The sequence below is a fragment of the Drosophila santomea genome, chromosome 2R (assembly GCF_016746245.2).
Source record: "Drosophila santomea strain STO CAGO 1482 chromosome 2R, Prin_Dsan_1.1, whole genome shotgun sequence".
In the NCBI taxonomy this organism is placed as follows: domain Eukaryota; kingdom Metazoa; phylum Arthropoda; class Insecta; order Diptera; family Drosophilidae; genus Drosophila; species Drosophila santomea.
In genome coordinates this window covers 18,006,763-18,034,624 of record NC_053017.2, presented here as the reverse complement: position 1 = coordinate 18,034,624, position 27,862 = coordinate 18,006,763, and the positions used below count along the sequence as shown (strand labels likewise).

At 42.7% G+C, this 27,862-nt stretch overlaps 5 protein-coding genes, 1 long non-coding RNA gene and 2 other non-coding genes across 8 annotated transcripts; 6 read left to right on the top strand and 2 right to left on the bottom strand.

Annotated features, from left to right (window-relative positions):
- Window positions 1-77: 77 nt before the first annotated feature.
- On the bottom strand, window positions 78-10,886 carry LOC120447128. The gene is made up of 9 exons (XM_039628562.2): window positions 10,582-10,886; window positions 10,192-10,509; window positions 9,799-10,125; window positions 9,596-9,739; window positions 9,263-9,514; window positions 4,546-9,153; window positions 4,382-4,453; window positions 692-4,299; window positions 78-622 (listed from the first exon to the last, which is right to left on the bottom strand). Exons 1-9 carry the CDS (start codon window positions 10,628-10,630, stop codon window positions 254-256), a joined length of 9,747 nt encoding a protein of 3,248 aa, XP_039484496.1. The 5' UTR covers window positions 10,631-10,886; the 3' UTR covers window positions 78-253.
- A 629-nt stretch (window positions 10,887-11,515) lies between these two features.
- Window positions 11,516-12,164, top strand: LOC120446613 (protein transport protein Sec61 subunit beta). Its single transcript, XM_039627658.2, has 3 exons — window positions 11,516-11,674; window positions 11,731-11,942; window positions 12,021-12,164. The coding sequence occupies exons 1-3, from the start codon at window positions 11,672-11,674 to the stop codon at window positions 12,106-12,108; spliced, it is 303 nt and encodes a 100-aa protein (XP_039483592.1). The 5' UTR covers window positions 11,516-11,671; the 3' UTR covers window positions 12,109-12,164.
- A 417-nt stretch (window positions 12,165-12,581) lies between these two features.
- LOC120446536 (rRNA N6-adenosine-methyltransferase ZCCHC4) lies at window positions 12,582-14,133 on the bottom strand. The gene is made up of 3 exons (XM_039627551.2): window positions 13,651-14,133; window positions 13,411-13,599; window positions 12,582-13,351 (listed from the first exon to the last, which is right to left on the bottom strand). Exons 1-3 carry the CDS (start codon window positions 14,043-14,045, stop codon window positions 12,622-12,624), a joined length of 1,314 nt encoding a protein of 437 aa, XP_039483485.1. The 5' UTR covers window positions 14,046-14,133; the 3' UTR covers window positions 12,582-12,621.
- A 269-nt stretch (window positions 14,134-14,402) lies between these two features.
- Window positions 14,403-17,046, top strand: LOC120446783. Its single transcript, XR_005615890.1, has 11 exons — window positions 14,403-14,554; window positions 14,761-14,824; window positions 15,023-15,081; window positions 15,265-15,315; window positions 15,498-15,547; window positions 15,721-15,783; window positions 15,975-16,036; window positions 16,209-16,265; window positions 16,482-16,527; window positions 16,732-16,796; window positions 16,975-17,046. It is a non-coding gene; the product is annotated as an uncharacterized LOC120446783 (long non-coding RNA).
- Window positions 14,872-14,957, top strand: LOC120447314. Its single transcript, XR_005615986.1, has one exon. It is a non-coding gene; the product is annotated as a small nucleolar RNA Me28S-Cm3227 (small nucleolar RNA).
- Window positions 15,117-15,201, top strand: LOC120447313. Its single transcript, XR_005615985.1, has one exon. It is a non-coding gene; the product is annotated as a small nucleolar RNA Me28S-Cm3227 (small nucleolar RNA).
- Window positions 17,047-19,545: 2,499 nt separating the features above from the next.
- LOC120444917 lies at window positions 19,546-22,935 on the top strand. Its single transcript, XM_039624910.1, has 4 exons — window positions 19,546-19,599; window positions 22,308-22,463; window positions 22,519-22,692; window positions 22,753-22,935. Exons 2-4 carry the CDS (start codon window positions 22,308-22,310, stop codon window positions 22,933-22,935), a joined length of 513 nt encoding a protein of 170 aa, XP_039480844.1. The 5' UTR covers window positions 19,546-19,599.
- Window positions 22,936-23,178: 243 nt separating this feature from the next.
- Window positions 23,179-24,278, top strand: LOC120445249 (lambda-crystallin homolog). The gene is made up of 2 exons (XM_039625522.2): window positions 23,179-23,607; window positions 23,669-24,278. The coding sequence occupies exons 1-2, from the start codon at window positions 23,197-23,199 to the stop codon at window positions 24,203-24,205; spliced, it is 948 nt and encodes a 315-aa protein (XP_039481456.1). The 5' UTR covers window positions 23,179-23,196; the 3' UTR covers window positions 24,206-24,278.
- Window positions 24,279-27,862: the final 3,584 nt, after the last annotated feature.

Sequence of the window (27,862 nt, the reverse complement as noted above, 5' to 3'; positions counted from 1 at the left end):
ATATTATATTTAAGATACTTATTTAATATGCAATGGTAACTTTAAAATATACACTTCAAAACCCTGAAACACTGAATAAAATATTTAACCATTTATTTTCAAAAAAATTACAGGATGTTGCGAAAGGTATAACAAATTCTTCAATATAGAATTACAAAATTCTCTTCTTGCGTTCAACGAAGTAATTAACTCATAATTAACTGTGCTAAAGTAACTTAGAATACTTTCCAACTGGTTTATAGTCTTTGCCCTGCTATATAATAACCTCCGTAGAGTCGTCGAGCTCGCCCTTGATCTCCGTTTCCAAGTGCCCCACGCTGCTGTTGGAGTCAGGCAAAATGCTTTCTTCTGACTGCAACGCGTGGTTGATGATAAAAACATTCGGATTTCCGGTGGTACTCAGACTCATTCCGGCGGGGGATATGAAATCAGCCTCGGGAGTCTCGCCCGAATTTCTTGATTTCGCTCGTGCAGCGGGTATTGATGTGGTCTTGGCCAAAGTCCTTACCGGAATCGTTTTCTTTTTGCCCAGCCCCGGTGCAGCGGTAACCGATGAGCCTGGTTTTTTCTTGGCAATCATCCTTGGTACTGGCATAGACACTGTTGTATTTAAATTAACGAACTGCCGGGAATAATACATTTTGTTTTGTGGTTATAAGAAATTCAATATTTGTTTGTAAAATATAACTACCTGACTCCCTGGGATGCCCAGATCTGCTGCTTGGGATGTGGAGGTTCTCACAGGCATGCCGGAGGCAGCAGATAAAGACATTCGCCCTGCCGTCGATATAGAAGGAGTACACTGAAAGCCAATTGCGTTCTGGTCCTCATCATAAAGAGACATGGTGGCGAAGAGGGAACTGCGCTTCGGAACATGCTCCACAGATTTGTTGGTCCCTTTCGGTGGGGTGTCGGAGAAGGCGGTCGTAGAGCTCACGATGCTTTTGGAAAGCGTCGAGCTGGCGGATCCGCCTAAACTGGAGGGATTAGCAATCATCGAATTGTTTTGGGTCGAGGGATGAGGAGTCATTGTGATGGTAGCCTTGTTCAGGTAATGTACATAGTTTTCCAAAAGCTTTGTACCCACATCCACATCGATGGCCATTAATGAGCTGGTCCTCACGATCTCCTCAATGGTCCGCTGTCTCTCGAACACTGTTAGGTTGGCTGCCCGTCGGCTGAGAGTCTGGAGCACCATGTCAAACACTTGCACCCTCGCCTGCAGCTCCACGCGCTGCTTGTCATTGGGGCAAATCGGTGGTAACTGAATAGGGGACGGCGCCATATTGAGTGCCATCGAGTTGCTGGCTAATGACGGAATGGTAGCCACTGGTTGCATCGACTTCTTGGTAAGCGTTGTGCCACGTGGTAACTGTTTGCTAAGGGAATCCAAGTTCGCCGAAATCAGCATGGAAGTGGGAGAGAGACTTGGCGGAACTACGGGAGTGGAAGTGGATGGACCCACGCATGTGGGAATATTAAAGGAACTTGAAGCCGGCAGGGGAGCCGAAAGCAAACTCTGTATAATCGATGGAAACTGTTGAGTTGCCGGACCAACCGACGGAGAAGCAGGTGGAAATGGTGAAGGAGCGGTGGCATCAGCAGTCGGAATGGTACCCGTAGGGGTAAGTTTACTTGAATCGCGTTCTTTATTTCTGCCCAGTAATTCCAGCTTGGCTCGCACCTTGCTTGGCATATTCTTATCCGCTTTTGAGATGAACTTGGTGGTTATAACCAGGAACTGCGGGACTTCCAGCACCGGTACCTCGGCCTTCGAATGCAATCGAGTAAAATCAATGGCCCGCATTGGTCCATCGAGATTTGGACAGCAGAAGTCTAGACCCACGTCGTCATAGGACCGCTTGTAACGTTTCGGGTAGAGAAATGAGAACATCTTGGTCTGCCCAATGACATTGGGGTTTCCGTCAGGGGCACTGGCGGAGGGAATTGAATGTATCTCTGACGGCCTAGATGAAGTGGAAGCACCCAATGTGTTCATCTGAATAGTGGCGGGCACAGCGTCCTCTGTACTCGAATTCGGTGGAGGTATTGCTGGTGCTGTAGCAACCACATGCATTGGCTCATTAGGTGATTGGTCATCCATCGCATCTTCTGGCTCTGACTTTACCTCTAGAATTGGTACAGGAAGTGGCATAGATTTGGCGTGGAACATTTGTACCCTTCGCTGTTCTGCTAGCTTCCTGGTACTTTCCAGCAACGTTGTCTCGTCGGGAATTTTTTGTTCAGTCAATGGATAGATAGCAGTCTTCAAGGCTGTCTTAGCTGGCGGGTTAACAATCTGTTCATTTTCGGGTGCGATGTCTGAAGCGGGTGCTGTCGATGAATCATTATCTGCCGGTGGCTCACAAGCTGCAATAGGAGCAAGTTGAGCAGAGCTTTCCTCCTTTTCAAGTTCTGAGCTTGGCGCTGGATAAGAATCGGGCTGGGATGCAGGCTGTGGCTGACTAACCGCCACCGACTCTACTTGTGGTTGCAGCATTGCTTCTGCCATTGACTCTGCTGCTGAATCCGTTTCCGAGGTTTCACCATGCAGTAGTAATGACGATACATTACGAGATCCTACTTGTGTTTCGTTCTTCTCCTGCGTGCTCCTAAGCCATTTATTAAAAGGCCTTCGATTCATTTTCACGCAAAGTTTGCGAAGCTTAGCTTTCTGCGGGACTATATTACCCGTCGAGCGTACTGCTATTGGATTAACAGAAGATGCAGCAGTTATTTTCACTGGGAACGCCGCAAATGCAGATTCCCGGACGTGAGTGCTTTGCTCATGGGAGTCCTCCTCCTGCAACTCTCTGGGTCTCTTGGGATTGATCACCTCTGTACCGTCTTCCGCTTTCCTTTTTAAATCTATTTGCTGGCGCTTTCCGCCTCGACCCTTTACCAAAGTCTCTGATTGCCTCATTGCTTTTTTTTGTTCCGAAACAGGCGTAAAGCGCTCCTTGGAAGCATTCCGTTGCCTGTCGCTCGTGAGAGTTGGTGTTGGTGCCAATGATCTGTTGCTGCTGACAGCTCGGGTCATGTGACCCGGTATATTGAAGATCTCTTGGCGTTCGGAAAATATTGCAGCGTTATCAGATATATCCGATCGAGAGGAATCCATCGGGTCAGTAGCAGCTTCCTCTTCCAAGTTACGGACATCTGTCTTGGGTTTCGATTTGGATTTTTTTTGTGTTCCCCGACCTTTAAACATTGTCTCGATTTTTGCGGCTTGAAGTATGTGGTCAGTTTCCTCGGGCAATGTTGCTTTTGAAGCAGATTCAGATTTCGAGACTTCTGGTTGAGGAGGTCGTTTTCGAGCAGTAGCAGTTAAAGCTGTTCCTTCAGATTTTCTACCATCCATTTTACTGAATAGTTTGACTCGGAACGGATCTTTGCGAGGATTAGATTTTGATAAAGAACCCTCAGACTTCCTGCTTTCCGGTTTCCTTGAAGCCTCCAGTTGCGGAAGTGGTTTCCGTCCTGTCCCAGCTGCAGGAACCGTTTTCTTTGAAGATTCTGCTTCCTCCGATTTTAGGGATTTGTTTGGAAACTTTCGCCCTGTGAGTGCTGATGAAACTGTTTTCTTTAAAGATTCTGTTTCCTCGGATTTTAGCGTTTTCATTTGAGGGCCTTGTACTAGGGACTTTTTCCTGCTTTCCGTTTTCTTATTGCCCTCCGATTTCTTGGTCGATTTTTGTGTTTCAAGTTGTGCCTTTTTTTTCAACAGTGGTGACTCGAATGTTGATGCAGCACTTTGCAAGGTCTCCGCTCCAGTGTCCTTCGTTGTCAACAGGGAAACGGATATATTTACCTTTCTTGGAGCAACCGCAGACGTTTTTTTAGGAAGCGCAGTGGTACTGCTGAAGGTGGACTTATCGCCTTCCACGTTTTCATCGGCTTCTGACTTTTCCAGGGATTTTCTGATTTTCAGTGAACTACCATCCTCTCCAGACGAAGGTTTGTGAAGAGTAAGAGTGGAACTCAGCAGAGTTTGCACCATGGGCTTCTTGACTTCCGCGGCTGGACTTTTAGAATGTTGAAGCTTTTTGGCTGGTGTCCCTAGGATGATATGCTTGGTGATTTCAACGTGCTTGGGTTCCAGTACCGCCGACTTTCGTGAAGCTGGAGATGGCGTCTCGCTTTTATTTTCCGTAATGGGCGCAGTTGTGGATGACATGATAGTCTCATTACCTATAATAGAGATAAATTTGCCCTGGACAGAGGACATGGCTTCCGACTCTATTTTTGAACGTTTAAGGGATGGTCGTTCTTCTTCGTCAGCGAGTTGTCGATGGCGAGCTGTAATTAAGCAGATAGATAGGAAATTTATAGACAATGTGTGTTGTCAGTAAAACAACGGCTATAAAGACTGTAGACTCACCTGGTTTAACTGGTTCCTTTTTGCCAGTTAGAGACTTCTCCATATCTTGGCGTTGCTTTCGTTTAGCGGCTTCTAAATAAAGAAAAAGGATGAGAAAGAAAATATTTGTAAGATAGGCAAATATACTGAAAAAATACAAAATAATTATTAGGCAAGCTATTAACCATCTGGCTGTGAAGAATCCGCTTCCCGCTTGCGCAAACTGCGCTTCACCACGCCGGATGTGCTGGGCTCGGGATCATTCGTGACACTTGTTGTTTCCGATGAGTCTGGAATTGGACTTTGGGCAAGTTCCTCATCGTCTGTTACATCCGTTTCTGGTTCGGCTAAAACCGATTTAACAGTAGAATCATCCTTAATTTCAGGGTCCATTTCCTCGGCGGCTTTCGATGGCGGAGCAGAATCCTCTTTTTCCGTCGTCTTATCCGTTTCCTGATCTATTGAGCTTTGTCCTTTTTCAGATTCAGCTTTTGTGGTTTCATCATTAGGAACTTCCTCTTCGGTTAACTCCTTTGTTGAGGTATCCTCGTCTTGAGTCGCACAAGCTAACGTGTTTAGTACTTCTTCCTTTGAATCCTGTAAAACAACACTTTCCGTTGCCTCGTTAGATAAGACGACCTTAGTGGAATCGTCTGTGATAGGACTGTCACCCTTTGCACAATTGGGATTCACTTTCAATTCCTGATCGTCTTCTTTCTTTTTTGATTCATTATCTGTGTTGTCAGCAGATGCGTCCTGTGTCTCCTTACAAGCATCTTCATTAAGGATTTGGTTCGTTTCAAGTTCCTTATCAGAATCAGTGACAGCAACGGGTAGCAACTCTGCAACAGGATCAGACTCAGGATTTAATTCACCTGAAGATATTGGTGACTTATTATCACATTGCTCTCGAGGTGGGCTTTTTTCCACGCTCTCAAGAATTTTGGCCAAGCGCTTTGATTTCGCGGGAGTTTTCTTAAAGATAGACTTCCTTGAACTTTTAGGCAAATCGGAAGTGGGAGTTCTTTTTATTAACACCCGCAGCTTTCGACAGGATGCTGTAGGAGAACTAAGTTCTTTTTGGATTTTAGATGTCGAGCACTCAGATGCTACTACCTGACTATCCTCCGAACTATTGTCCGATTTTTTGGTCCCCTTTGAAACGTTTCGTTTGGATTTCGCTGATTTTTTAGGCGTTATAAAGGTGTTTTTGGTTTGGTCGCTGATTTTTGTTGGAGTAGTAGGAACAACAACTTGGGAATTGTTCGTACCTGAAGGAATGATATCGGAACTTTCTGACAAAGTTTGATCAGAAATTACATGTTCGTTGAGATCCTGCGTCGAATTGGTTTCTACAATATTAGTCTTATCTAGATCAAGCGCCTCTGTTGTCAAGGCATCACCTATTGTTTTAGAGTCTCCTTTTGATGTGGTATTCACGTCCTCTGGTTTGGGCTCATTGTCCGGAGCTCCTGAAGAAGCCAATGATTGTGTTTTGTTTTTTGAATTCATAAGGTATGTTTTCGTTGGAATTTTCATTCTTGGAATATCTAGTTCAACAGTTTCCGGCAAAGGTACATGTTCCTCAGAATTGAAAACGGCACTGTTTTGGTTTTCATTGATCTGAGTAGTCTCAAAATCATTCTTGGGATTCTCAATGGTAACAGCCTGCCTACGTTTTCTTATCCTTTCTATTTCTGTTTCAGATGAGTTCGGTTCCACGTTTGTTTCATCAGATTTAACCGACTCGTGTTTATCGGAATCTGAAGGTAAAGAACATGTAGCTGAAACGGTTTCTGCGTTTACGTCTAAACCATGTTCAATATCAGATTCGGCAACACTATCATTAGGTTTCTTTTCGTTTTTCTTGCGCTTGTTTCTGGACTTTGGTTTCGAAGATTTAAGCTTGGTGGAATTTTGTGAAGAGTCTTTTGAAATAGGTTCCGCGTCCTTTTCTGAAGAAGATTTGGCTTCATATGTATTAGCATTCAACTCTATACTCTCTTCATTATTTTTAGTATCGTCATCTTCGAGATTCTTATCAACCTGTCTATTGGAATTGGTGTCCCTTAAATGTAGATCCGATTTATCCAATTTATTTTCCTGATCTTGCATGATTTCATCTGGACTGGATACTGATATTAACTTTGTAGAAGCTGATTCCTTTTTATTTGAACTGTCACTCGATTTCATTTTACTGTCGGAACATTCATTAATTTTTTCACCGATAGTCTTCTTACTGTTTGACGTTTCCTTCTTGTCAGTTTGTCCTACTACAGTTTCGATTATGTTACCAGACAGATCTTTTGTTTGATCCTTTATTGAGGGGTTTTCATTGGAAATAAGTGTTCTTTCAGTGGACTGAGATTTGGCTGATGGATTTTCGTCCTTTTCGGATTTGGCCGCATCAATAACAGACTTCTCCTTAGCAGTGACAGAATCACTTTGCTGATCCTTGCTTGTTATCAAAGCATTATCCCCCTTCTTGGCGTCCAAATGGTCGGAAAGTGTGTCGCTCTCACTTTTGCCTTTTTCATTTCGAATCCTCCTTGATTTTCTGCGATTTGATGGTTTTTTCTCAACTTGTTCCGTATCTGTTTCAATTGCATTGGATCGGTCTAAAATCGGGTTGGTACTATCTATTGGTGGTGGTTTAGCAAGACATAAGGAGTCATTGTCGTCTTTCTGCTCTGATTCGCTGGAAGTTGAATATTCTTCAACACACTTTGAAGAAGAATGTGGCTCTTCACTGGAATCTACTATGGCCTTGTTAACTTCTGTCTCATGGGTCCTACTCACTTTTTTTGCCTTCTGTTTACCTTTCATCTTTTTAATTTCAGTCTTACTGGCGCTAGGTTTTTCCTCGGTCAGTTTGGAAGTATCTGCTGCTGTAGCTGTTTTGGTTTCCTTTACGTCCTTAGTTTCAGGCTCATCAGAAAGCGACTTTAACTCTTTCACTTGTTCCTTTTCTTTTCTTGATAAGTCCTTGACCAACTTGGAGACTGTCACTTTCTTTTCCACCGGAGAGCGCTCTTGTGAGGAATGGCTTTCCGCTGGTGACCTTCCAAGCCTTGGACTGCTTCGTCGCATTGTTTCATCCTTAAGTTGTGTGAGCTCTGTTTTTAAAGTCCGTTTTGACCGACTTTCCCTTTGGTTTTGAGGAGTTTCTTTGTCAGACCTTAGAGCTCTTCGTGGCACCGAACTTTGCAAAGCTTCTACTTCCTTCGATTTCTTGGGGGTATTAGCTGGAGAGGAATGATTTCGTTTCTTGGATGGACTGACTAAGTTCGATGGAACATCAGAACCAGCTACAGACTCGGCTTTGGAAGGAGCTTGATTTTGTTCCTTATCAGGCGTTTCCTGTTGTACAACTGGATTCTGGTTTGGATCAGGCGAGTGTTCTTCTGCAGGTGGCTCTTCCTTACTGGAAGATGATGCCTTAACTGGAGTCTGATTTTCCACTGGATTTTCATCATCGGCTATAGTTTCTTCAACTGAAGATTGTTTTTCAGTCTGAGCGGGCACGACTTCCGATATCGTTTCTTGCTCTAGCTCCTTGACAATTTCAATGACTGGATCTTGTCCTCCTTGCACACATTCAACTGATAGCTCGTTAGCTTCAACTCCCTTACCAACCTCAGCGGCTAAGATCTCTTCAGCCAATTTAATGTCCTCAGCCAGCTGGGAGTCGCTTTCCTCAAGTATATTTCCCGAAACTGTCTTGGATTCTGCAAGTACAACTGGTAATTCAACTCCATTCGTAACTAGAACTGAATTTTCCATCTTTGTTAGTTCTGTTATTGCATTATCATTGGTTTCCATTAAACTGACAGTGGCAGATTCCTTCTGAGTTTCCTCCTTATCTGAAACTAAACCTTTATCTTCCAATTCACTAAGAGATTTTGCAGTTTCGGATTCGTCGTTGTGGTCCTGTGCAGTATCAAATGTTTCAGTAGATGTGTCCAGTTTAGAAAGGGGTTCTTCTTGGTCCTTTGGCTCAGACTCTGACTTATCCAGCGCAACCCTGTCCGGAGCACATTTTAGATCCGTTTCGTGGTGACTTGACGTCGTTTTAATATCATCCTGGCATAAATTGGTTGATCCTGCCAGCTCTTTGGCATTATCTAACTCGCTAATTGGTTCATTCTGCTTTGATGGCTCTTCCGAATTAACCGTCTCCGCTCCCAGTTTTTCTTCAATCGCTTCTATTGCGAGAGGAACATTTTTATCTAAGCCTTCAATTGGATTTTGAGAAGTCTCTTCTGCTGTAGTCTCCTCCTTTGGAAAATTTTTGCGGGGCCTTCCGCGTTTTCTTTTGACTGGATCTCCTTCCCCAACTGGGGCAGTATGAGTTTTGTCCTCTGTGGTTGCTGCACGGTTCTTACGTTGCTTTTGGCCCCGAGACCGCCCTCGCTTTGGAAAGGACTCACTCTTTGACCGACGTAATTCGGTGCCTAAAGGTTCCGAATGATCAAGTTTTTCGCTTGAGTAGGTTAGCTTGCGCACGTGACTCAATTGCGAGGTGCTAGGATCCGATGGGATCTTAGATTTAGATGAGCTACGCGTCTTCGAGCCGGACCGCTTTTCGAACTCATGAGATCGCTCCACATCGATCTCCAAGATCTTCTCGGCCAGGTCAAGACTCATGCGTTCCACAGCCTCAAGCGTGACATTGTCATCTACGTCATACAGCTTGCGACTTCCGCTGGCCTTGCTGGCCGAGGATTTAGCACTGCTGCTTGCCTCCGGTGGCTCCAAATCCCGCTCCTTTTCATTCGCCTCTTTGTCACTGGCTGCGAAACAAAAAGCAGAAAGAGTTACAAATGTAAGGGTGTAGCAGAGTAAAAAGTTCACAGGGGCGCTCAGGAATGGACGCCCCAATGGACGTTGGTGCACACTTACCCGCTGATCGCTCATTAGAATGCTTAACCTGTTCGGAAGAAGAGGGTTTCTTTTCGTTGGAGCGGGATTTTTTAGTACTATTCTGTTTCTTATAGATTGGTGGCGCCTCGGCGCAACTGAGATTACTCAAGTACAACTGCAGGCGTTCATAGGTGCTGCTCAAAAAAGACTCCTGATCATTCTCAGGTCGCTGATTCAGCTCACTCTTCGGCTCCTGGACCTCGTCGTCGGAAACAACAGGTGTCACAGTGTCTACACGGTTTATGTGTGTTTACATATTATGAATATTATCAGAGGGTTGGCAGTATCAACTAGTTAATAACGCTGACTTACCCGCCACCGATGTGGTCCTGCTCGTGTCCGTTGAAATGTCGATCACCGGCTCATCCTCCTCATCGGAGTCTCGATCGCCGTAAAAGTCAGATTCGTACTCATAGGACGAATCGCTGTCTGAGTCCCCGTATAAGTCACCCAAAGCTGTGGGAAATACAAAATGGTTAGGCACAGCATAATATTTATCACAATCTCGATATTACTTAATGGATCTGTTTTAGGTTCATGCCGCGAAGGCATTAGATCGGTTTTTTGGGGCTTAACGATGGTCACTGCCTTGTTTTTGGAGGAAGCCAATCTATCGCCATTTGCAGATACTGCTGTCTTGTTGGCCACAGAATTCGTTTTCTTGCTTTTAGCACTTGCATAAGTTTGGCTTGATGGAGCAGTCAGTGACTTGCCGATGTTGCTGCTGCTGCTATTGCTCATGCTTCTGTGTGGAGCTACATCTTGGGACTTTTTTGAGCCTGCCTGGGAGGTACTGGGCTTGAGTACGCTCAGCTTGTGCGATGGACGCATTAGGGCTTCGCCTAAGTGTAGGGATAAAGTTAAGCAATTAATAAAATGCCTATTTGAACACATTGCGAAATGCCCACCTAGGTCGTCCACCGAATCAAACGATTCGTACCGTTCGCGCCTCTTGGTTGGCTTCGACTGGCTGCTCTTCCCGCAGAAGAGGGCTTCCAGGGCATCGTTGGACTCGTCGCTGGAGGAGGAACTCGGCGAGCGGCGACGCCTGTCCTGGGACCTGGAGGCGGAGCCCTCGTTAAGCAGTTCGTCGTCAAGGTACTTGCCATGGAAAAGCTTCTGGAAAATGTCCGCATCAATCGACGACGAGTTGCTCGAGTCCGATGAAATGCGACGCTGCCGCGGAACGCCGGCAGAGGATGCTGGCGGAGCACCCGATTTGATCCCTGTGCGCGCCAAGTACACAGACATTTAAGATTAGAAGCGTATTAATAGCATTCAAAGAGCAAATCACGCACCTGGCAGCACCAAGTCTTTGTACTCGTCTAGATATTCGATGTCCTCCATACTTCACTATTCATGTGCGTCGGTCGGTCAATTTGCAATCTTTCAACTGCACCGCGTCTCTTCCAATTCCATGAAGGGGAATCACAAAAAGGTTGAATAACTTGGCATTCCTTTGGCAGAAGGACTGTTTATACCCATAAGCGAACCAACGCAAGCACTTCTTCTTATTTTCACCGCAAAAAATTTCTTTAAAATCGAGCAAAAATGATGCCGCTGCAATTAAGGTGAACGTAGTCCAGCTGTGCAAAAATGCCAAAAGCGTTTAGTGAGCCCGCGCTTCGGTGTGGCCGTTCCGTTTTACTATTTTCAATACATGGGACTCAAATCACTTATTAATTATTCGTGATTTGCAATGGTATTGGTAGCTAAACAATATTATTATTTACAAATTGTTTGGTGGGCGCCAAGAAAATTGCGCTTCCCCAGCAAAAATCTAAAAATAACTTTCATACAAGGTTGCAAATTACCTCTATCAAAATCGATTTCATCGACATTTTGGCTATTAAATAGTTACGTTTTTATTCGTATTGTGCTCATTGCAAAGATTTAAAAAAAATGGTATTATATTTATTATATTCTAACTCTTATGGGGGTTAAATTAATTCCCAATCAAATCAATAAAATCTATTTAAATATATTCTATAAATGATAAAATTTATTTTTTCGCATTATTATTAATACATCAATATTATTTAATACTTATTTTATTTAATAATTTATATTAATATTAACGTACTTTGTTTCTATTAATGTCATTCAATTCATAATTTATAACTGATATAATACTTCCTTAGTTCATTTGATAGCTAAAAGAACCGATAGTTGAGTCAGTCTATGCCGTCATCTCCAGCTGTCTAATTAACGATAGCTGTCACCCCTCCGTCACGACGTATCGGCAGCGGTGCCACCACCAAAGTGACGTGGAACGAAAAAAGACGAAGCGACACGAAGCCGAGCGAGCACGTCAGATTCACGTTAAGATTCCAGTTCGCCCGTTCATATTTTCCAGGTCAGTCGGTCCAGAAAAACAGATAGTCCAAAATGGTGAGTTAAACTAGGTGACAATTAAGTGCGGCGACTAATTGCAATGCATCTACCAGCCCGCTCCAGCAAGTTCTACGTCCGTGGGCAGCGGATCGCGCTCGCCCAGCAAATTGTCGGCGCCACGTAGCTCCGGCTCCGGAGGCGGCAGCACCCTGAAGCAGCGCAAGACCACCACCAGCACCACCGCGGCCCGGAGTCGTGCACCCGGCGGAGCCGGAACTGGTGGCATGTGGCGCTTCTACACGGACGACTCGCCCGGAATCAAGGTGTAAGTGCATGCCTCGGCTATATTTATTTTGAAGGCCCATTGCTAATGACACATTCTGGTATATTTTTTATGCTGCAGTGGTCCCGTGCCCGTGCTGGTCATGTCGCTGCTCTTCATCGCTTCCGTCTTCATGCTGCACATCTGGGGCAAATACAATCGTTCTTAAGCCATGCATTTCGTAGCCAATAAAATACTTTCACCTCAACGAGCGTGAACAATGTCGACGTCATCATTTCTTTTGCGGCGAGATAACAAGAGAACCATTCCGCTTGTTGAGGCATTGGTGTGTTTCCACATGAAATTAATTATACCTAAGCTTAAGTTAAAGACCTGTTTAAACGTAATGCATACTTTCAAAATTTAAACGTTTTCCCCCATCCGTTCGTTCATCCGGCGGGCTGAGAATTCATTCCACAATTTATCGTGGTCATGTGCATCAGAAATTCCGCGCGAAGCCGTTGCAATTCAAAAACTTGTAAGACATTCAACGAAAAGTGTTAAGAACAAATAAATTTTGTATTAAACAAATGTGTCGTCTGGTGTTAATGGGTGGTAGTGAAGGTTTCCAGGCAGTGAAGTTCTAATAAACTACAATGGGTACCGTCCAAAGTGTGCTTAATGTATAAAAAAACAATACAATTTGTATGTAACCAATATTTTTAATTGGGCTTCTGAGTTCTTAAAGGCACTGAATAGTTGTTTCATTCATAAAGCAATGTTCCCTGAAGTACTTTGTGCGGTACGAGCATCGCTTTTCCCTGTGATTTCGTTTACCGCACAAAAGACAGCCTTTGGTATAGTTCGCCTTTCTTTTCCGGAGGCTTAGACACTTGGTTTCTATATGGCCTTTTTGACCGCACAACCAGCAGTGCTGTTTGGTCTGGTAGAAGGAGCAGTTGTGTCCCTCCTTCTGAGTGCACCTTCTACAGTTGGAGCAATGCACATAGTTGGGTTTCACGCAGGCATCGCAGAACTCACAGTGCTTGTAAGTTTGGCCATTCACCGAGGGACACTTTTCGCAGCTGTTGCAGTGCAGGTTCTCCTTGGCTGTGTAACAATCGCATTTGGGGCAGTACTTATAGCCCTCTTCAAGGGGCAATTGAAGCAATCTCAGTGGCACGTTGGTGAATAAACGCACGGGTGATCCACAAAACCGACTCTGCTTGCCCACATTCGTATACCTAAGATGATTGGTGTAGTTGATCCTGTAGTCACACATTTCCAGCTCAGGCATCTCCTGCCTGATGTGGTTAGCTGAATAATACGGATATATCCAGAATATGGACAGTGGAGTGGATGGCAGTCGGTTGATTTGATTATGCAGTTTTCTCAGGCTGCGCAGGGTGTGCGAAATCAGTTCAGTGCGGCAGCCAAAAGGTGGATCCGTTACTATCACAAGTTGATCGGAACTAAATATTGAGAACCTTTTATAATTGCAGTCACGATTATATAAGAATAAGTATGTTACCTGGTGCCTTCTAGGAACTGTTCAAAGGGCTTTCGATCGTAAAAGAAATGATTATTGCACATATTGTAGAGGCAGAACTCTTCAGGACCCAGATACTCGGCAAATCTCTCATCCAGATCCAGTAGAAAACTTTGCAGTTTGTGACGCAGATGGAAGTGTAAACGTGGTGCGCCCATGCAGATAACCTTGCTGAGATGACGAGGTCAGTAAGGGCATTTATAAATGGGTAGATCTACCCACCTAGCTCCTATATTTTCACACTGATTGGCCAAGAAGTTCAGCGCAGCTTCATCGAAAAAGTATTGGGCATTGACTTTATCCTGGGCAAGCGCTGTGAGGCTTAATGTGGGATCAGGTGTGGCTGGATGTGCTGTTTTCCTGGATGGCAAGGGATAGTCCTGTTTGGGAAGTTGAGTCCTGCAGGATTTACCCTTCCACTGATCCGCTGGCAGGTGATAATTGCAGAGTTTCGAGTCTCGGTGGGCAGAGCAGGCATAATAACCCTGCCCGGGCAGTTGGGATTGCCGGTAGAACAACACCGTGGGTCCATGCTCGCAGCAGGGGTGCTGATCCTCGGGACCAGCATCGCCTTCCTCCATTTCAAGCAACAGCTTATCGCTTTTATTATCAAACATTCTGCTAAAACGTTTATTTATCGTGAATGCCACAAAGTCAACAAACCGCGGAAGAAGAAGAGTAAGCACTGGGCAGTGTCTTACAAGTAAGCTCCAAACCTTTATTTAATAAATAAATCAATTCGGTTTTAATTAAATGTGCCATTCCTACGCAGTTTTCTGCAAATAAGCTAAATTTTTAAGGCGTATTGTTTAAATTATATTTTATTAATTTCTATTCGATTGATTTCCGAATGTGGCAACGCCAGGCACTATTCGATACCAACGAGGTTAAACACAGAAATTTATGGAAACTGGGCCTTACCTTCTCTGGTCACTCTAATGTCACAAAAATCTATAAAAGCAACGTGCAACCAGAGAAATTTCTTTTAATTGAAAGTTTCTTGGAGAGTAGTAGTGTTTTGGAGTCTTAAAATGTGTACATCAGTGAGAGGCCATGTGGTCTCACAATTTAAAACAAAGAAAAGTTGATATATCAATCACATGCGACCGGCATGAATGGATGAAAAGTAAGTGAAAAGAATAATAAGGGAATTTATTAGTTGCTTGATGATTGTTCATATTCTGAAGAGTCGAGTGCCAAGTCGCAAGATTTGGCATTCTATTCCTGTGGAAAGAATAAGAACGGCCAACTGATAAACTAAATGTAACACCTAAATTGATTTGAAATGCAATTGTGCAAGCAAATAACTAACCTATATTTTTTTTCTTCTAGAATGTGAAAAACCACGTGGCGAGAGATGAAAAGAGATGGAGATAGCCGGCTTTCAACTCCATGGGTATGTAGTCTTCTCTTTCTTACATATATGCATGCTTGAATGTGAGTTTTTTTTTGATGATAAGTTCAATCTGAACAAAGTGCTGTAGATCTACAACTTAAAATTAAACCAAAAGGATTCTGAGAACTTAAAGATATAGCCGTTTTCGAATTAAGAAAAGAGTACAAACTAACCCCAGTTTTTCGTTCTTATTTTTAGCTTTGCCAGAAAGGAAGCCGCCATTTTATCTTGAAGCAATTTGGAAAAATGTGATCGAGGTAAGATAAATGTGATCTTAATTATGTTTTAAAAGATTTTCCTGATGATAAGTTCAATCTGAACAAAGTGCTGTTGATTCACAACTTAAAATTAAACCAAAAGGATTCTGAAACGCAAAAACTAATAATTACTTTAAATTAAAATGACATGGAAAACCTAACCTAAGTTTTTATTTCTTTCAGAATAGTGTTGATTTCGTGAAACTTCCTCAATTGCAACTCTTTTATCCTAAGGTAAGTTACATTTAAATAACTATATAAACATTGAAATCAGATTAATTGATGATAAGTAATTACCGTTTGATTTTCGTGATATTAAACCCCATGGCTGCTATTTAATAGTAACTGATTACCCTTTTAAGTAGTAAACATTTATCTTAATGGAGCATGTCGTTAATCCAAATGTATCTTTTCAGGTTTATCAGCTGCTGGAAAACATTTAGATGGATGAGTCGTGAATCATAAGGTAAGAAAACTTTCTTTTGGTATTTGCAAATGTTTTATTGATGAAAGTAATTACCGTACGACTTCTGTGATTAAATCTAAATGGCTGCAAATTTTGCAACTGAAATTCGATATAAATAAAACATTTTAATTAGTACTTCTTGATTTGCTAACTTTGTTTATCTTCTTTTGCAGATCCGACAAGAGACGACTTAATGTAGAAGCAAGCTGAATTCAATTCAATGGAAAGCAATTTAGGTGAGATTTAATTCAGATTATTTAATATGCTCCAGTAGTTTAAATGATGAATACCTTTATCTATTAACTTTCGTTCTACTGAGTGGTAAATGCGGATATATTTCTCTGATACATAAAACCATAGCAGCATTTTGTCGCTAAAAACAAAGAAAGGCTATTATTAACCACCTTTTTTATTTTATTTTTTACAGTCGTTTGCCGATATCTTTTTCTCGAGGGGCTGACTGACTGATGGTTATGAACGTTCAAATTGGTAGGTTATTTTTAAAGTATTACACACATTGTTTATATGATGTTACTTCTAGTATAGTTCATTAGAAACACACATGTTACAAACTTTTCGAAGCTGATATAGCAATCTATATTCTTATAATTAAATGATTTTTGAGTAAATTATTAAAAGTTAATAATTCTTAACATTTTAGAATGGATAAAGACCCATATGTTTAATGAAGATCATCGGATGACCGAACACACTTAGGGTAAGCAGATCCACCCTATTGGTTAGATATAAAATTTCATTGATAAGCGTTGCATATGATGATATTTTCCTATCTCAGGATTCCCTCTTCTGAGTAGAACCCTTATACAACCGTGCTGTTCACTTTCCCTGTCTGAAATAAACGCTTTACAAATGAAATTGAATGTCATTTAATTTAAATGTGTTGCTAACCAAATCCATTTCTCTAAAATTACAGATGTTTCCCTAAATTACAAAACCTGGACATACCTCAAACTATAAAGGTAAATTAGCAACGATACTATTTTATTTTAATTTTTATTTTATTTTATTTATAATGATGATATTTTCCGTCCGTGGAATTTAAACAAAGTAAAATCATGCTGACATTTTTATGTCTTCTTTCCCCAACTGATTAATAATTTTAAATTTATGTTTGATGACACTTTAATACCAGTATACTTATCATAATTTTGTTTCTGTTGCAGGTTTCTTTTTAAACTGGAATTATCCATTATTTAGGTAGAAATTTGCATCTCATATAGCTCAAAAGGTAAATAAAACAATATATTTTTTATATTTATTTGAAATGATGATAATAAAGTCCGAATTAATACAGAGCGAAGCTATGCTGTATGAGATTTCCCCAACTGATAAAAATTTTCAAATATTAGACGAGCAAACCAGTTTTGGATAAAAGCTAATTTGGTTTTATTTTTTTTATCTTGCAGGTTTATCAACAAAATGGCTCAATATCAAACAGTTGTCTTAAATAAATGCAATTAAATTACTGAAATAAAAAATGCACTTTTTATTAACATCGGGGGGTATGGGAACCAAATACTAAGACATAAATGATGCAGCAAAAAATATTTCTAGAATTGCTAAATTTTATAAAATTTCATGCAAGGATTTTGTTTAATTCAGGCGCCATCTGTTATCCGTAGTATTGCACTATACTGAGCGACATCTGGCGTATTAAAACGGAAGCTGCAGAAAGTATAGTACGAAGTGGCAGCGCCGCAGTGTTCTATTGCAAAAGCTGCCTGCTGCGAAACTTTCAGTTTGAATGTTTGGTCGTTACTTTTTGATATTTATCTGTACACAAATATTAACATAAAGTGAGCATTTCGTTTCGTGGGGTGATTTTCCGAAATCACTTTTCTTGGGACTTGCAATGCCTTACCCACCATTCCCACACGCTTTCCAATGTGTCTCCCATATTTCAATGCATTTTTAAGGACGGCAAACATCAATTTATCATGCTGTAGTGCTGTCCACATAAGCGGAAGTCGCATGCCCTGCCAGCCGTATGAGCAACAACAACAACGCGAGCATTAAAGAGAAACTCGCCCACTTTGAGGGGTGCGGAGGGGTTCGGCGGGGTCACAACTATTTTCAACATTGTGCACACATTTCATTCATTGAGTGCATGTTGAGCACGAGCATATTTACAACGAGTTGCAGCGAGGACGATGTGTGCGGGGCACTTAATGCGCTTTTATGCGATTTTATGGGGTATTTTAAATGACAGTTAGTTGGTTTTTTATTTAGTTGATAATTATCTAGGGGGAACGAGCGATGTGCCATCAAATCGCAATGAATTCAATTGAATATTTCCCACTCACCAACCATCATGGCCACGTTATTTACAACTTCGCTTGAGACTTTAGTAGAGAAGACACGATTTTCGACGGGTAGTTCTGAGTGCACTGTTAAAATAATGCTCAATTATACTTATTACATATCAAGTTATTTATGACCATCTAATTGGCATACATTTGGTAATACAAGTGCATTTCTTTTGATTCCTCAAGCTTGGGAATCTTGTTTTCTGGAAAATGTTACATTTTTACTTTGAGTGGTATTTTATTTGTTACAGTTTTGTTCAGTGTGTCTGGTGGTTTGCCGAAAACTGGCAGGAAGTACTGGGTGCCATCGACGGACGCGCCAAGTCGTCGAACTTTTTGCACTCGATATGTGACGACAAGGACATCGCTGCGCTTTTTCACTCCCCAAACTGATAAAGATAAGGCCAAGGAGTCTGTCGTCGCTCCGCTCCGTTTCGAGTGGCTCCTGCAGGAAACTTTGCCTTTCTGCCTGTCTTGGTTCTGGACTGTGTCTTCTGTCTTCAGATCTCTATGGCCCCGGTTTTTGCGGTTAGCTTGGGAGCAGCAGACAAGCAGCAGGCAAGCAGCTCAAGTTGGCCGGCATTTCTGTGACAATTTATTTTCTGTGCTTTGGCATTCGCTTTTCAACAAATCGAAAAACTATTAAATTGGGCTGAACGCCAGCAAACGAACGCCAAAGAGGCAAAGAGAAGGGACAAACAAAGCCAAAAGAAATGAGGGAGAAGCATTTATTTCCGGAAGATATTGAAAATCCTATGCCCTATTAGCTAAGAAGACAGTTTGAGCATTAACATACGGTTGGATAGAGATCTCTTGAGCCTTGATTAGTTTTTAGTTCTACTAAACGTTCTAAAACATCTCATATGTACAACCAAATGTATCTTTTATAATATTATTATAACAGTTCTTAAAGTCATTTCCTGCAATTGATATAAATTTCCTGCCGTTTCATTAAACTGACTTAAAAGGACATTGGGAAATTTGGGTTACTCACGTAATATAACTCTCTAAAAAGGGGAATCCCTTTGAAGATTCCACTCGCAGGACTTGAGCGCTCACTTTTCCCATTCCGTGTCCTGCTAAGAGTATTCAAAGGCAAACTTTGACCGCTTTTTGCCAGGACCTACACTGACAGAGATTTCGCTTTGTTGACAATCACGCGACTTTTCCCCGCTTCGGCACATTTGATTTGGCGGCAACTTTTCACCTCGCAACGGACGAACTGCGACGACATCAAGTTAATTGGATGGCAAAATGGGGGGTGGATACAAGGGGGCAGAAGAAAGGGAAAGGGAAGGGGGGTCACAGGACCAAAGGACGAATCTCGGTGGCCGGGTGACAAGTGTGGCCAAGGCAACGGATCCCGATTACAATCTAAGCCAGAGCAAAGCCCACGGCACACATTCACATGGCATTCACATGGCGATTCGAGGCGAGCAAACAGACATTAACACGTGAGCGCGGTTATCTGCAGGATCTGCACTAAATCTCGGAGTCTTGAATCTCTGAATCACTGAATCACTGAATACCCGAGTGTGTTTGCCACTTGGCACCTCCTCAAAACAAATACCCTACCAACTCAAAGGGGAACTAGGCCTTTTGCCTTTTGCCATTTTTTTTGTGACACTAAACTAATTAAAAGTTTGCCAGACTCCGGGTTTCGGGCTGGCCAGTCCATATGGCCTCGACTACGGCTTATTGGCATAAATTACGCATTGAAATCACGTAAGTGTCGGGGGCAAAATTTAATCAGAGAGTGCGGCGACTAAGCAAGAATTAAATTTAGCAACATAACCAAATCAAAAAAGGGACCTCTGCGCACACGGACATGAAACACGGAACACGGACACGAACAATTTCCCCCTGTGAACGCAGCGGCAAAAAATTTGCACACAAACTACGTGACTTCAATTCCTCAGTGAGAGGCTGTAAAAAAAAAAAAAAAGAGTGTATAAAATCGGACAGGGTGTACGAACGTGTGTATCTATGTGGTTAGCTCTCAATGGCTTTTGTTCGGCTCCGTGTACAACTTTTAATCCTTTGCACTTTTGTCAATGTCACAGACGAGATAGACTCAGATTTAGATGCTGCCCAATGACAACGGATATAAAAAATAGGGACAAGTGGCGCTGTCTTCGCTCCACGAAGTTGCAATGCCCTTTCATTAAGGTGCAAATATGCCCTAGGAAGCAACATCAAAGTAGGAAACAGCACATCTTCATTTGCTCTGAGCACAACAGATTTTTGAATATAAACATGTAATTTGAGCTTAAAAGTGTAACAGAGTCAGATAGGTTTGAAATAAAAATTATATTCTGTGTTAATCGAATTCATAAGACGCTTTCCTTTCGTTTGCCATTCAGATTCACCAACCAGCGTTTTTAAAATAATCACTTTAAACCGATTTAATTTATTACGAGGCCGTTAGAGATGCTAAACCATAATACCCTTACCGAAAGTGACAGGACGAAAAAAGGACGAAATGAACGGAGGACTGCACTCTGTTTGGGAAATAGTTTTTCACCACAATGACATTTCTGCCTTCCGCACACGGATGGATTTTCTGGGCGAGGGAAGATGGCCAATAAAATTAATTGATTTTGAGGTTGCCTTTTTTTACGGCTGCCAATGCTGCAGCTGTGTTAACTTTTTTGTTGGTGATTTTGATTTCTGCTTCTGTGACAGTTGACCGCATTTGATTGGCGTCGCTGTATGTAGTCGGATAGAGGATCCTTTGGCTTTAAGGTGGTTTGGGCCATTCTAATTTAATTAGTTTCAAATGTGGAGCACCTGCAAGTGGCACAATTTTATTGCAATTATATGCAACTGAAAGCTTGAAATAGCAAATAAGAACGACTTTGAAAGCAGTCCGATTTGCCTTTTAAATTTCCAGATAAATATCAATAAATGGCAAATAAATAAAATATGCCAGTTAATTGGCGTATCGAAATTCGGATTAATTTTTTACGCTTTTCCTTCCTCTCCATTGAGCACTTGGCCAAAAGCGAAGGGGAAACCAGCAATTGTAAGCGTAAACGTGAACGTGAACGTAAACGCTTTCAACAGCTCTCCTTTTGCATCTGGCATTGATTTCCGTTTTCCATTTTTATTAACAAGCATTTAAATGCAATGAACTGAAATGCGAGTCTCTGAATGTGTATAAATATTTCTGGTTGGCCCTTTGTTGAATTATTTTTATGGCTTGCCATAGTGTAGATGGCATTTCATGGCTGATTTAACTCGGCTGCCTAACAGTTTCGTCTGGGGATATGGAGCCTCTACTCCCAACTTCCAACCGCTTTTCCGATTCCGATTTCGATTCTACGGCTCCTCTTATTGCTGTTGTTATTCATTCGTTTGCATTCCCTTTTTTTTTTTTGTTTTTTTTTTCTGTTCCCACTAGCATGTCAGTGGCGTAATTGAAAACGCAAACGGGGCGTATGATTAATGTGGTTTACATATGAAAACGAGACTTCGTCCCAGAACTCCATTCCACTGCTGTCTCTTCCGGCTTCTTTGACTGTGTTGCTGTTGTTGCTCGCAGTGCTTATTCAATAATTTATTGCTGGCAGCCTCAGCCACTTACAATGTCAGAAAAATATGCGCGAAATATGCATAAAAGTATTACATGCAGGCTTTTGTCAGCTGGGCGGCATGTCAACCTCCCACCTCGCAGTGTATGTATATACATACATATATATACCCTGTATGTGCCCATCCTTATCGCTGAAAGGGAAAGCTTAAGCTTTAATAAATCACAAAATACGGGATTATCAATTAATGGGCTGCCGAGAATTTCACAGGGTCTTCAAAGTTGATAAGCAATTAAGTTTAATGAGACTGTAAATGGCAGGGTGACGGGATGGAGGGGTGGCGGGGTGGCAGGTGAACAGCGCACTTGGACTGAAACAATAAATGTGAGCCGAAATTAATAATTAAATTTGTCGAGACTTCAAAGGGTTTTCCATTGTACAATCTGAATTCGATCCTGGCATAAAAGCGCTTCAAGGAAACTACTGCTACTAATTACCTTTTGCTTAAATATACTTAAAATATAATGTATTTAAAATAAAATTCCAATTTTGTAACAATTAAATTTATAAGAATGGCATGAAAAAGTCTACTTGAAGTTGGTCAAACGAGTGAGAGGTATCTGTAAGTCGGACACTAAATTTGGTTAGTATTGAACAACCATGTTTTAGGCTTCCATACAAGATATATTTCCAATGATAACATCACTCCACACAACAATTATAAACAGATCATATAAAGATTCATAAAAATCTGCGGAATTTGAGTGTTGTAATACCAGTGGCACATAGAACAATGAAGTTTGCGTTACTGGTGCTCCTTTGCAGTTGCCTCATGTGGCAAGTGGTCAGTGGTCGTTCTGCATTTAGGCTTCAGATATTAGTTCGATTATTTCCTTTTAGATGGAGTCTCAAATGGTTTACAAGCTGAAAAAGATCGAGTGCAACCCAAATCCGGCGCGGGTACAAAACGTTACCTGTCGCTTGAAGCCAATCAATTGGAATGTGGCGGTGGCCAACATGGACTGCGATTTGGTTGAACCCATAGTGCGCCCAATGGTAAGTTGGCATGAGAATTCTAAATACAGCCCAGTAATTATGCATTGGCCTGCAGACTCGCATTCAGGTGCTCAAGAAGGACTACAGCAATCAGTTCCAGCCATTTCTAATCGACGTTAAGTTCGGAATCTGCGATGTGGTGGAGAAGAGAACCTACTTTCCCTACGGTCTGATTCTTTGGAAGTTGCTGAAACGCTATTCCAACGTTAACCACTCTTGTCCATTCTCGGTATTTGTTGATGCCAGGGTTTCTAGCGTAAGAAGTACTTATCAATATTTGCAACTTCAGGGTCACCTAAGCGCGCGAAATGGAAATATGGAATCTGAATTACTTCCACCTTTCCCAGAGGGTCTATATCAATTCCGTATTACATTCTCGGATACCAATTCAACCAACAGCGATTTTCTGGCCACTGTGAAAATTTACATTCAAGTCATGGAGGCCATAAAGAACAAAAAAAAAACAGCCTGATAAAATGATGGGAAATACAAAAATACTATTAGCGGAATATACATATTAAATTTGCACATATGTATGAAAGGGTTAATGGCTCTTTTTGCAGTGTACTCGTATGTTCACAAATCAACAATTTATTATCATTAGTGGGGCACAATGGCGCATGACTGATGTGATTGTGGGCTGAACTTGAACCGCTGGCGATAAATCTGCAGCTCCGCTCTGATCCGGAGCACTTACTCGCATTTTTGGAGCGCCGCCAGATGACAGTTCGAAATGAGCAGCCAAAAGATTGGGATCGTGGGCAGCGGGCTGATCGGCAGGGCGTGGGCGATGCTCTTCGCGGCAGCTGGCTATCGCGTCCAGCTGTACGACATCCTGGAGAGCCAGTTGGCCACTGCCCTGCAGGAGCTGGACAAGGATCTGCACCGCCTGGAGGAGCGGGGCGCGTTGCGGGGCAATATACGTGCCTCGGAGCAGTTCGCCCTGATCGGGGTCACCACGCGACTGGAGGAACTCACCAGGGAGGCGGTGCACATACAGGAGTGTGTACCCGAAGTGCTGCAGCTGAAGAAGAGCCTATACTCCCAGTTGGATGAGCTGCTGGAGGAGCAGACGGTGGTGGCCAGTTCCACGAGCACCTTTATGCCCTCGCTGTACAGCGAAGGTCTCCAAAAGAGGCAACAGGTGGGTCAAGAAGAATGCATACACTGGATTATGGTTAGTGAAATGCTTCATTCTTAAACAGATGCTAGTGGCGCATCCACTGAATCCGCCGTACTTCATACCCCTGGTGGAGATCGTCCCAGCGCCCTGGACATCCTCGAGTGCGGTGGAGCGCACCCGTGACCTAATGCTCAGCCTGGGCCAACGTCCGGTGACCCTAAAAAGAGAGATTCAGGGCTTCGCCACCAACCGGATACAGTACGCCATCCTGAATGAGGTGTGGCGCCTGGTGGGCTCCGGTATCGTCAGCGTGGCCGATGTGGATCGAGTTCTCAGCCAGGGACTGGGATTGCGTTATGCCCTGCTCGGTTCCCTGGAGACGGCACATCTGAATGCTCCCGGCGGTGTGGCCGACTACTTCCAGCGTTTTGGCGGCGAAATCTCTGCGGTGAGTGCCACCTATGGTGAGACCCCCAATACCCAGGAGGACCGTGAAACGCTGGCGGAGATTGCGCGGCAGTGCGAGCAGCTGGTGTCGCTGGAGAAACTCGACGAGAGGCGGGCCACTCGTGATGAGTTTCTCATCCAGCTGGCCAAACTGAAGAGGCAGTTTGAATAGCACATTAATTGCTGGGTTTTGTGATGTACCCTGAATAAACTGAATAAACTGAATAAACTGCGAACCAACTTAATGGTCCTGTTTCGTCCTGCTGGTCCTTGGCTTACTTGGCTCACTTGGCTCACTTTGGTCGCTTCTCCAGCTCCAGTTTCGTGCATTAATGAAATTAATTTTTGCGGCAACCGGAAACGCTTTTGCAGGCGAAGAAGCATTCAAGTACAACGTGTCACATTTCCGCTTCGGCATTCTGGCCCTCGACGCTTTTCTTAGTTTTCCCATTACAATTTTCCCCATTTCGGCACTTGGCCTGATGAATGCTGCCAACGGCCCTAGCTCATTTTTCATTCGGGCGCTGGAGAATAGAATTTTCCTCCAACTGAGAGCTGCTTAAGTGAAAAATCTTTATTTGAGCGCCGGATTTGTTGTTGGCAGCACTTTTGCAATTGCTTTAAATACGGGGATTTGGAGGTCCTTTGTCTAAGTGCAAATACTAGTACAGGATTAAGCAGGGCCGATAAGATTTTCATTTTAATACATTTCGAAATTCCAAAAAGATTATGAAGGTCTTCTTTGAATTAATACTTAATAATAATAGTTTAAAGATAGGCGTTCATGTGTGCTCACTTACATTATTCTGTATAATCTTTTTATTAATATTAATGAATTTACGCATTTTGAAAAACACTTTATCTGATTGCACTTAACAGCCAGAAACCATCTTAATTAAAATGCAGCGTCTGGGCCGTATTTCAATGCCAAGTATTCAAGAGAGTGGCCATGGCCATATAACAATTAAAGTCGCATAATTTTCAGACAGACGACTGCAGTGGAGCCTATGGCTGGGTGCTCCGTTTTTGGGTGGAACAGGATCCTGTGGAGGATCCTGAATCGTCTGCGCCCCTGAAATTGTTGGCGGCGGCTAAAAACTGCAATGTCATTGTTGCGAGACAGCGGGCGGTGGACAAAAAGCATGTGGCTAGTAATTCATTACCCAGACCAGCGGCCATTGGAATTTTATAGAGCGTAGGTTGAGTATGAGGAGTATGAGGAGTATGAGGAGTGGGAAAAGTGCCAGGACAATTGCACATGGCGCTGGCTAGCCAATGCCATTTAATGTGCAAACAAAAGGCGTTGACAAAAAATTGCAATCGGAAAAAAGATGACAAAAGGCAAAAAGAGTTGGCCATCGGTATTATGAGGTAGAGCTATGTATGTGGGAGTATTTGTAAAGTGCAGACTGTGCACAATGGCGATGTGGGGGTGCTGCTAAAAGTTAAAATAACGAACGATAATTAATGGAATGACAACATAAAGCAGGCAACAATTTCAATGCCCTTTTTGCTTCACTTTGGCTTACACTCTTTTCTTTTTTTTTCTGGCTCAAACCAGACTTTGGGACCTGATGTTTATTGAACCCTGTGGGAAAGGGGTGGTCGTTTGCAAAATGGCGCCAAAGCGGAAACGGAAGGAAGCCATGTGTCGGGGTGAAGCGGAAGTGCATTGTTTTATGCCCAATTTCATTTGTGTGTGTTTTCGATGAGGACGAGAGAGAGAGGGAGAGAGAAAGAGAGAAATAAAAGAGAGCGAGAGAGGTGGATGGATGCATGTAATTAGAGCCGGAGCAATCAAAGTAATTAATTTCAAGAGAGCTTGAGATGGGGAAACATTGGCAGGAAAAACCACCGAGGGAGACTAGAAAAGCATTTGAATTTGTACCAATCAGTTTCCGACACCCTCACACCCTCGACCACTAATTAAATTCCGGCTAACAAAGAAAAACTCGGATTTCTTTGTCGCCACAGCATCATTAATTATATCCACGATGCCACCGCATTTCCTCACCTTACAACAAAGGAAAAAAAAGTAGAAAAAAAGAGAAAAACAACACGTAGACAAAGAGATAACAATTTTTCAATCCCAACGACATTTGTTCTTGTTAGCTCAGTTGTTAACAATCGATTTGACGTGTTCCCTCGGACCTTCGGGCCAAATAGGACCAGCAGAAGTAGCAACAAATAAGGGGTCATGTTTTATGGCCTAGGGGCTGGGGGCGAGGGGCCACGCCCCCGCAGCCAGCGGATAGATAGGGCCTCGAATAATAAATCATTCCATAAAACATTTACGCCTCGCAGCGCACAAAGTTGATTCAAACCGAAACGAGTCGATCCCATTCGATTCGATTCGCCTCGATTTGATTCATTACATTCAAAGTATGTGAGCATGATAAATAAATAAGCAGGTTGTGGGTGTGGGGGGCATGAAGATGTCAAAGCCTGCGATGCGGGTGAGAACTAGAAGAAAAAAAGGTATGACCAAGTCAGCGGCTAACCTCTTTCATTTATCATTGTTTTGGGGGCAAAAGACAAAACAATCCGTGTAGTTCCATCTCTGTACGCCCCAAAAATCACAAAACAAACATTCGCAAGCAATGGCAAACCATGGCAAACAATTGCTCGCAGCTTCAACTGTCTTAGAAATTTCCCATTTCCCATTTTCTTGGCATCGCTCTCCCGCCGACATTTATCTTGATCGACCTCAGTGGCACTTTTTGCACCGCAGCCAATTCAATTTGCTTTATCGATAACCCACAATGGAACACAATAAATGCCGCGATAGCTCAAAGAACAGCGAAATTATATTGCTCTCCACCGAATACAAATATATATCTATATATAATTAATGTTCAAAACAGACATAGGATTAAAGGACATCATGAAGCGGCCGTTACTTTTGCAGTTGTCTAAAATCTCCAAAGAAATCTGCCAGACTTCTGAAAATCTTTCTTGCATTGTTTGCCACATTTGTTGTGGTCAGCCAATAAATCAGAGCCTTTGAAATAATTTATGTTCTCCGTTCGGAATTTTCATTCATCTGTCGAACGTATTGGTTATTACTTTGGGACTCCAAACGTGGTGGCCAAGAATTCGACTTTATTATGACAAATTTGAGTGCTCAAGAAAACGAATGTCCTTGGCCCGAGCTTGGTGCATTATTAAACCGCTTTAAAGGAGCGCAGGAGTGCATGCTGCACGCCCTTATCCTTTACCAACAGTCACGTTCGAGCCCTTGGCGAAAGAACCTTCGTCCTGGATGCCCGTCAGCGTTTTTGTAGCCGCTCGCTTTTTTGTGTCTGGAACGGCGGTCAAAACCGCAGACGCTTCGGAGGCGGACGATGGGCAAATTGTTTGGCCAACACAAAGTTTATTTAATTTCTCACAGAATGGAGATCTACGTGCCCCTTTTTCGACTTTGTTGATTAAAACAAATTGCGCCCTGTCTCAACTGCGCCGGCAAACGTCAGACGGTTTCTTGACCGATGGTGGGAGGATATTTGGCTAGAGGGCAAATTGTTGAAACAGATAGCATTTCATGGCTTCCAGGACCCTCCCACATCTGCTGAGTATTTGATCCTGGCTGGACTACGAATCTGTTGGTGAAGCGCATTCCCTATTTTCTAAAGTCGGATAAAGTACGGTCCTAACAATAACGATAGAATCTCCTTTATGTTTGGCTGGCACAACTGTACCCAAGTGCGCCGCTCTCTGCGCTTCTCAATGTGGCAAGTCTCATCTAATTAGTCTCGTTTTGTATTTGAGTTTGTTTTCGCAATCACATTTCGTATTTGCTTTTCGCTATTTTTTGCCAACTCAAATTTGC

Coding starts and splice junctions, on each gene's coding strand:
- LOC120447128 (XM_039628562.2), bottom strand. CDS start 10,630: ATGGAGGACATCGAATATCTAGACGAGTACAAAGACTTGGTGCTGCCA. Junction 10,510..10,581: donor CAAAGACTTGGTGCTGCCAG/GTGCGTGATTTG, acceptor TGGCGCGCACAG/GGATCAAATCGGGTGCTCCG. Junction 4,454..4,545: donor GGATTCTTCACAGCCAGATG/GTTAATAGCTTG, acceptor TTCTTTATTTAG/AAGCCGCTAAACGAAAGCAA.
- LOC120446613 (XM_039627658.2), top strand. Junction 11,943..12,020: donor GACTCGCCCGGAATCAAGGT/GTAAGTGCATGC, acceptor TTTATGCTGCAG/TGGTCCCGTGCCCGTGCTGG.
- LOC120446536 (XM_039627551.2), bottom strand. CDS start 14,045: ATGTTTGATAATAAAAGCGATAAGCTGTTGCTTGAAATGGAGGAAGGC. Junction 13,600..13,650: donor TGTGAAAATATAGGAGCTAG/GTGGGTAGATCT, acceptor TCGTCATCTCAG/CAAGGTTATCTGCATGGGCG. Junction 13,352..13,410: donor CAGTTCCTAGAAGGCACCAG/GTAACATACTTA, acceptor CTCAATATTTAG/TTCCGATCAACTTGTGATAG.
- LOC120444917 (XM_039624910.1), top strand. CDS start 22,308: ATGGAGTCTCAAATGGTTTACAAGCTGAAAAAGATCGAGTGCAACCCA. Junction 22,464..22,518: donor AACCCATAGTGCGCCCAATG/GTAAGTTGGCAT, acceptor ATTGGCCTGCAG/ACTCGCATTCAGGTGCTCAA. Junction 22,693..22,752: donor ACCACTCTTGTCCATTCTCG/GTATTTGTTGAT, acceptor TTGCAACTTCAG/GGTCACCTAAGCGCGCGAAA.
- LOC120445249 (XM_039625522.2), top strand. CDS start 23,197: ATGAGCAGCCAAAAGATTGGGATCGTGGGCAGCGGGCTGATCGGCAGG. Junction 23,608..23,668: donor GTCTCCAAAAGAGGCAACAG/GTGGGTCAAGAA, acceptor ATTCTTAAACAG/ATGCTAGTGGCGCATCCACT.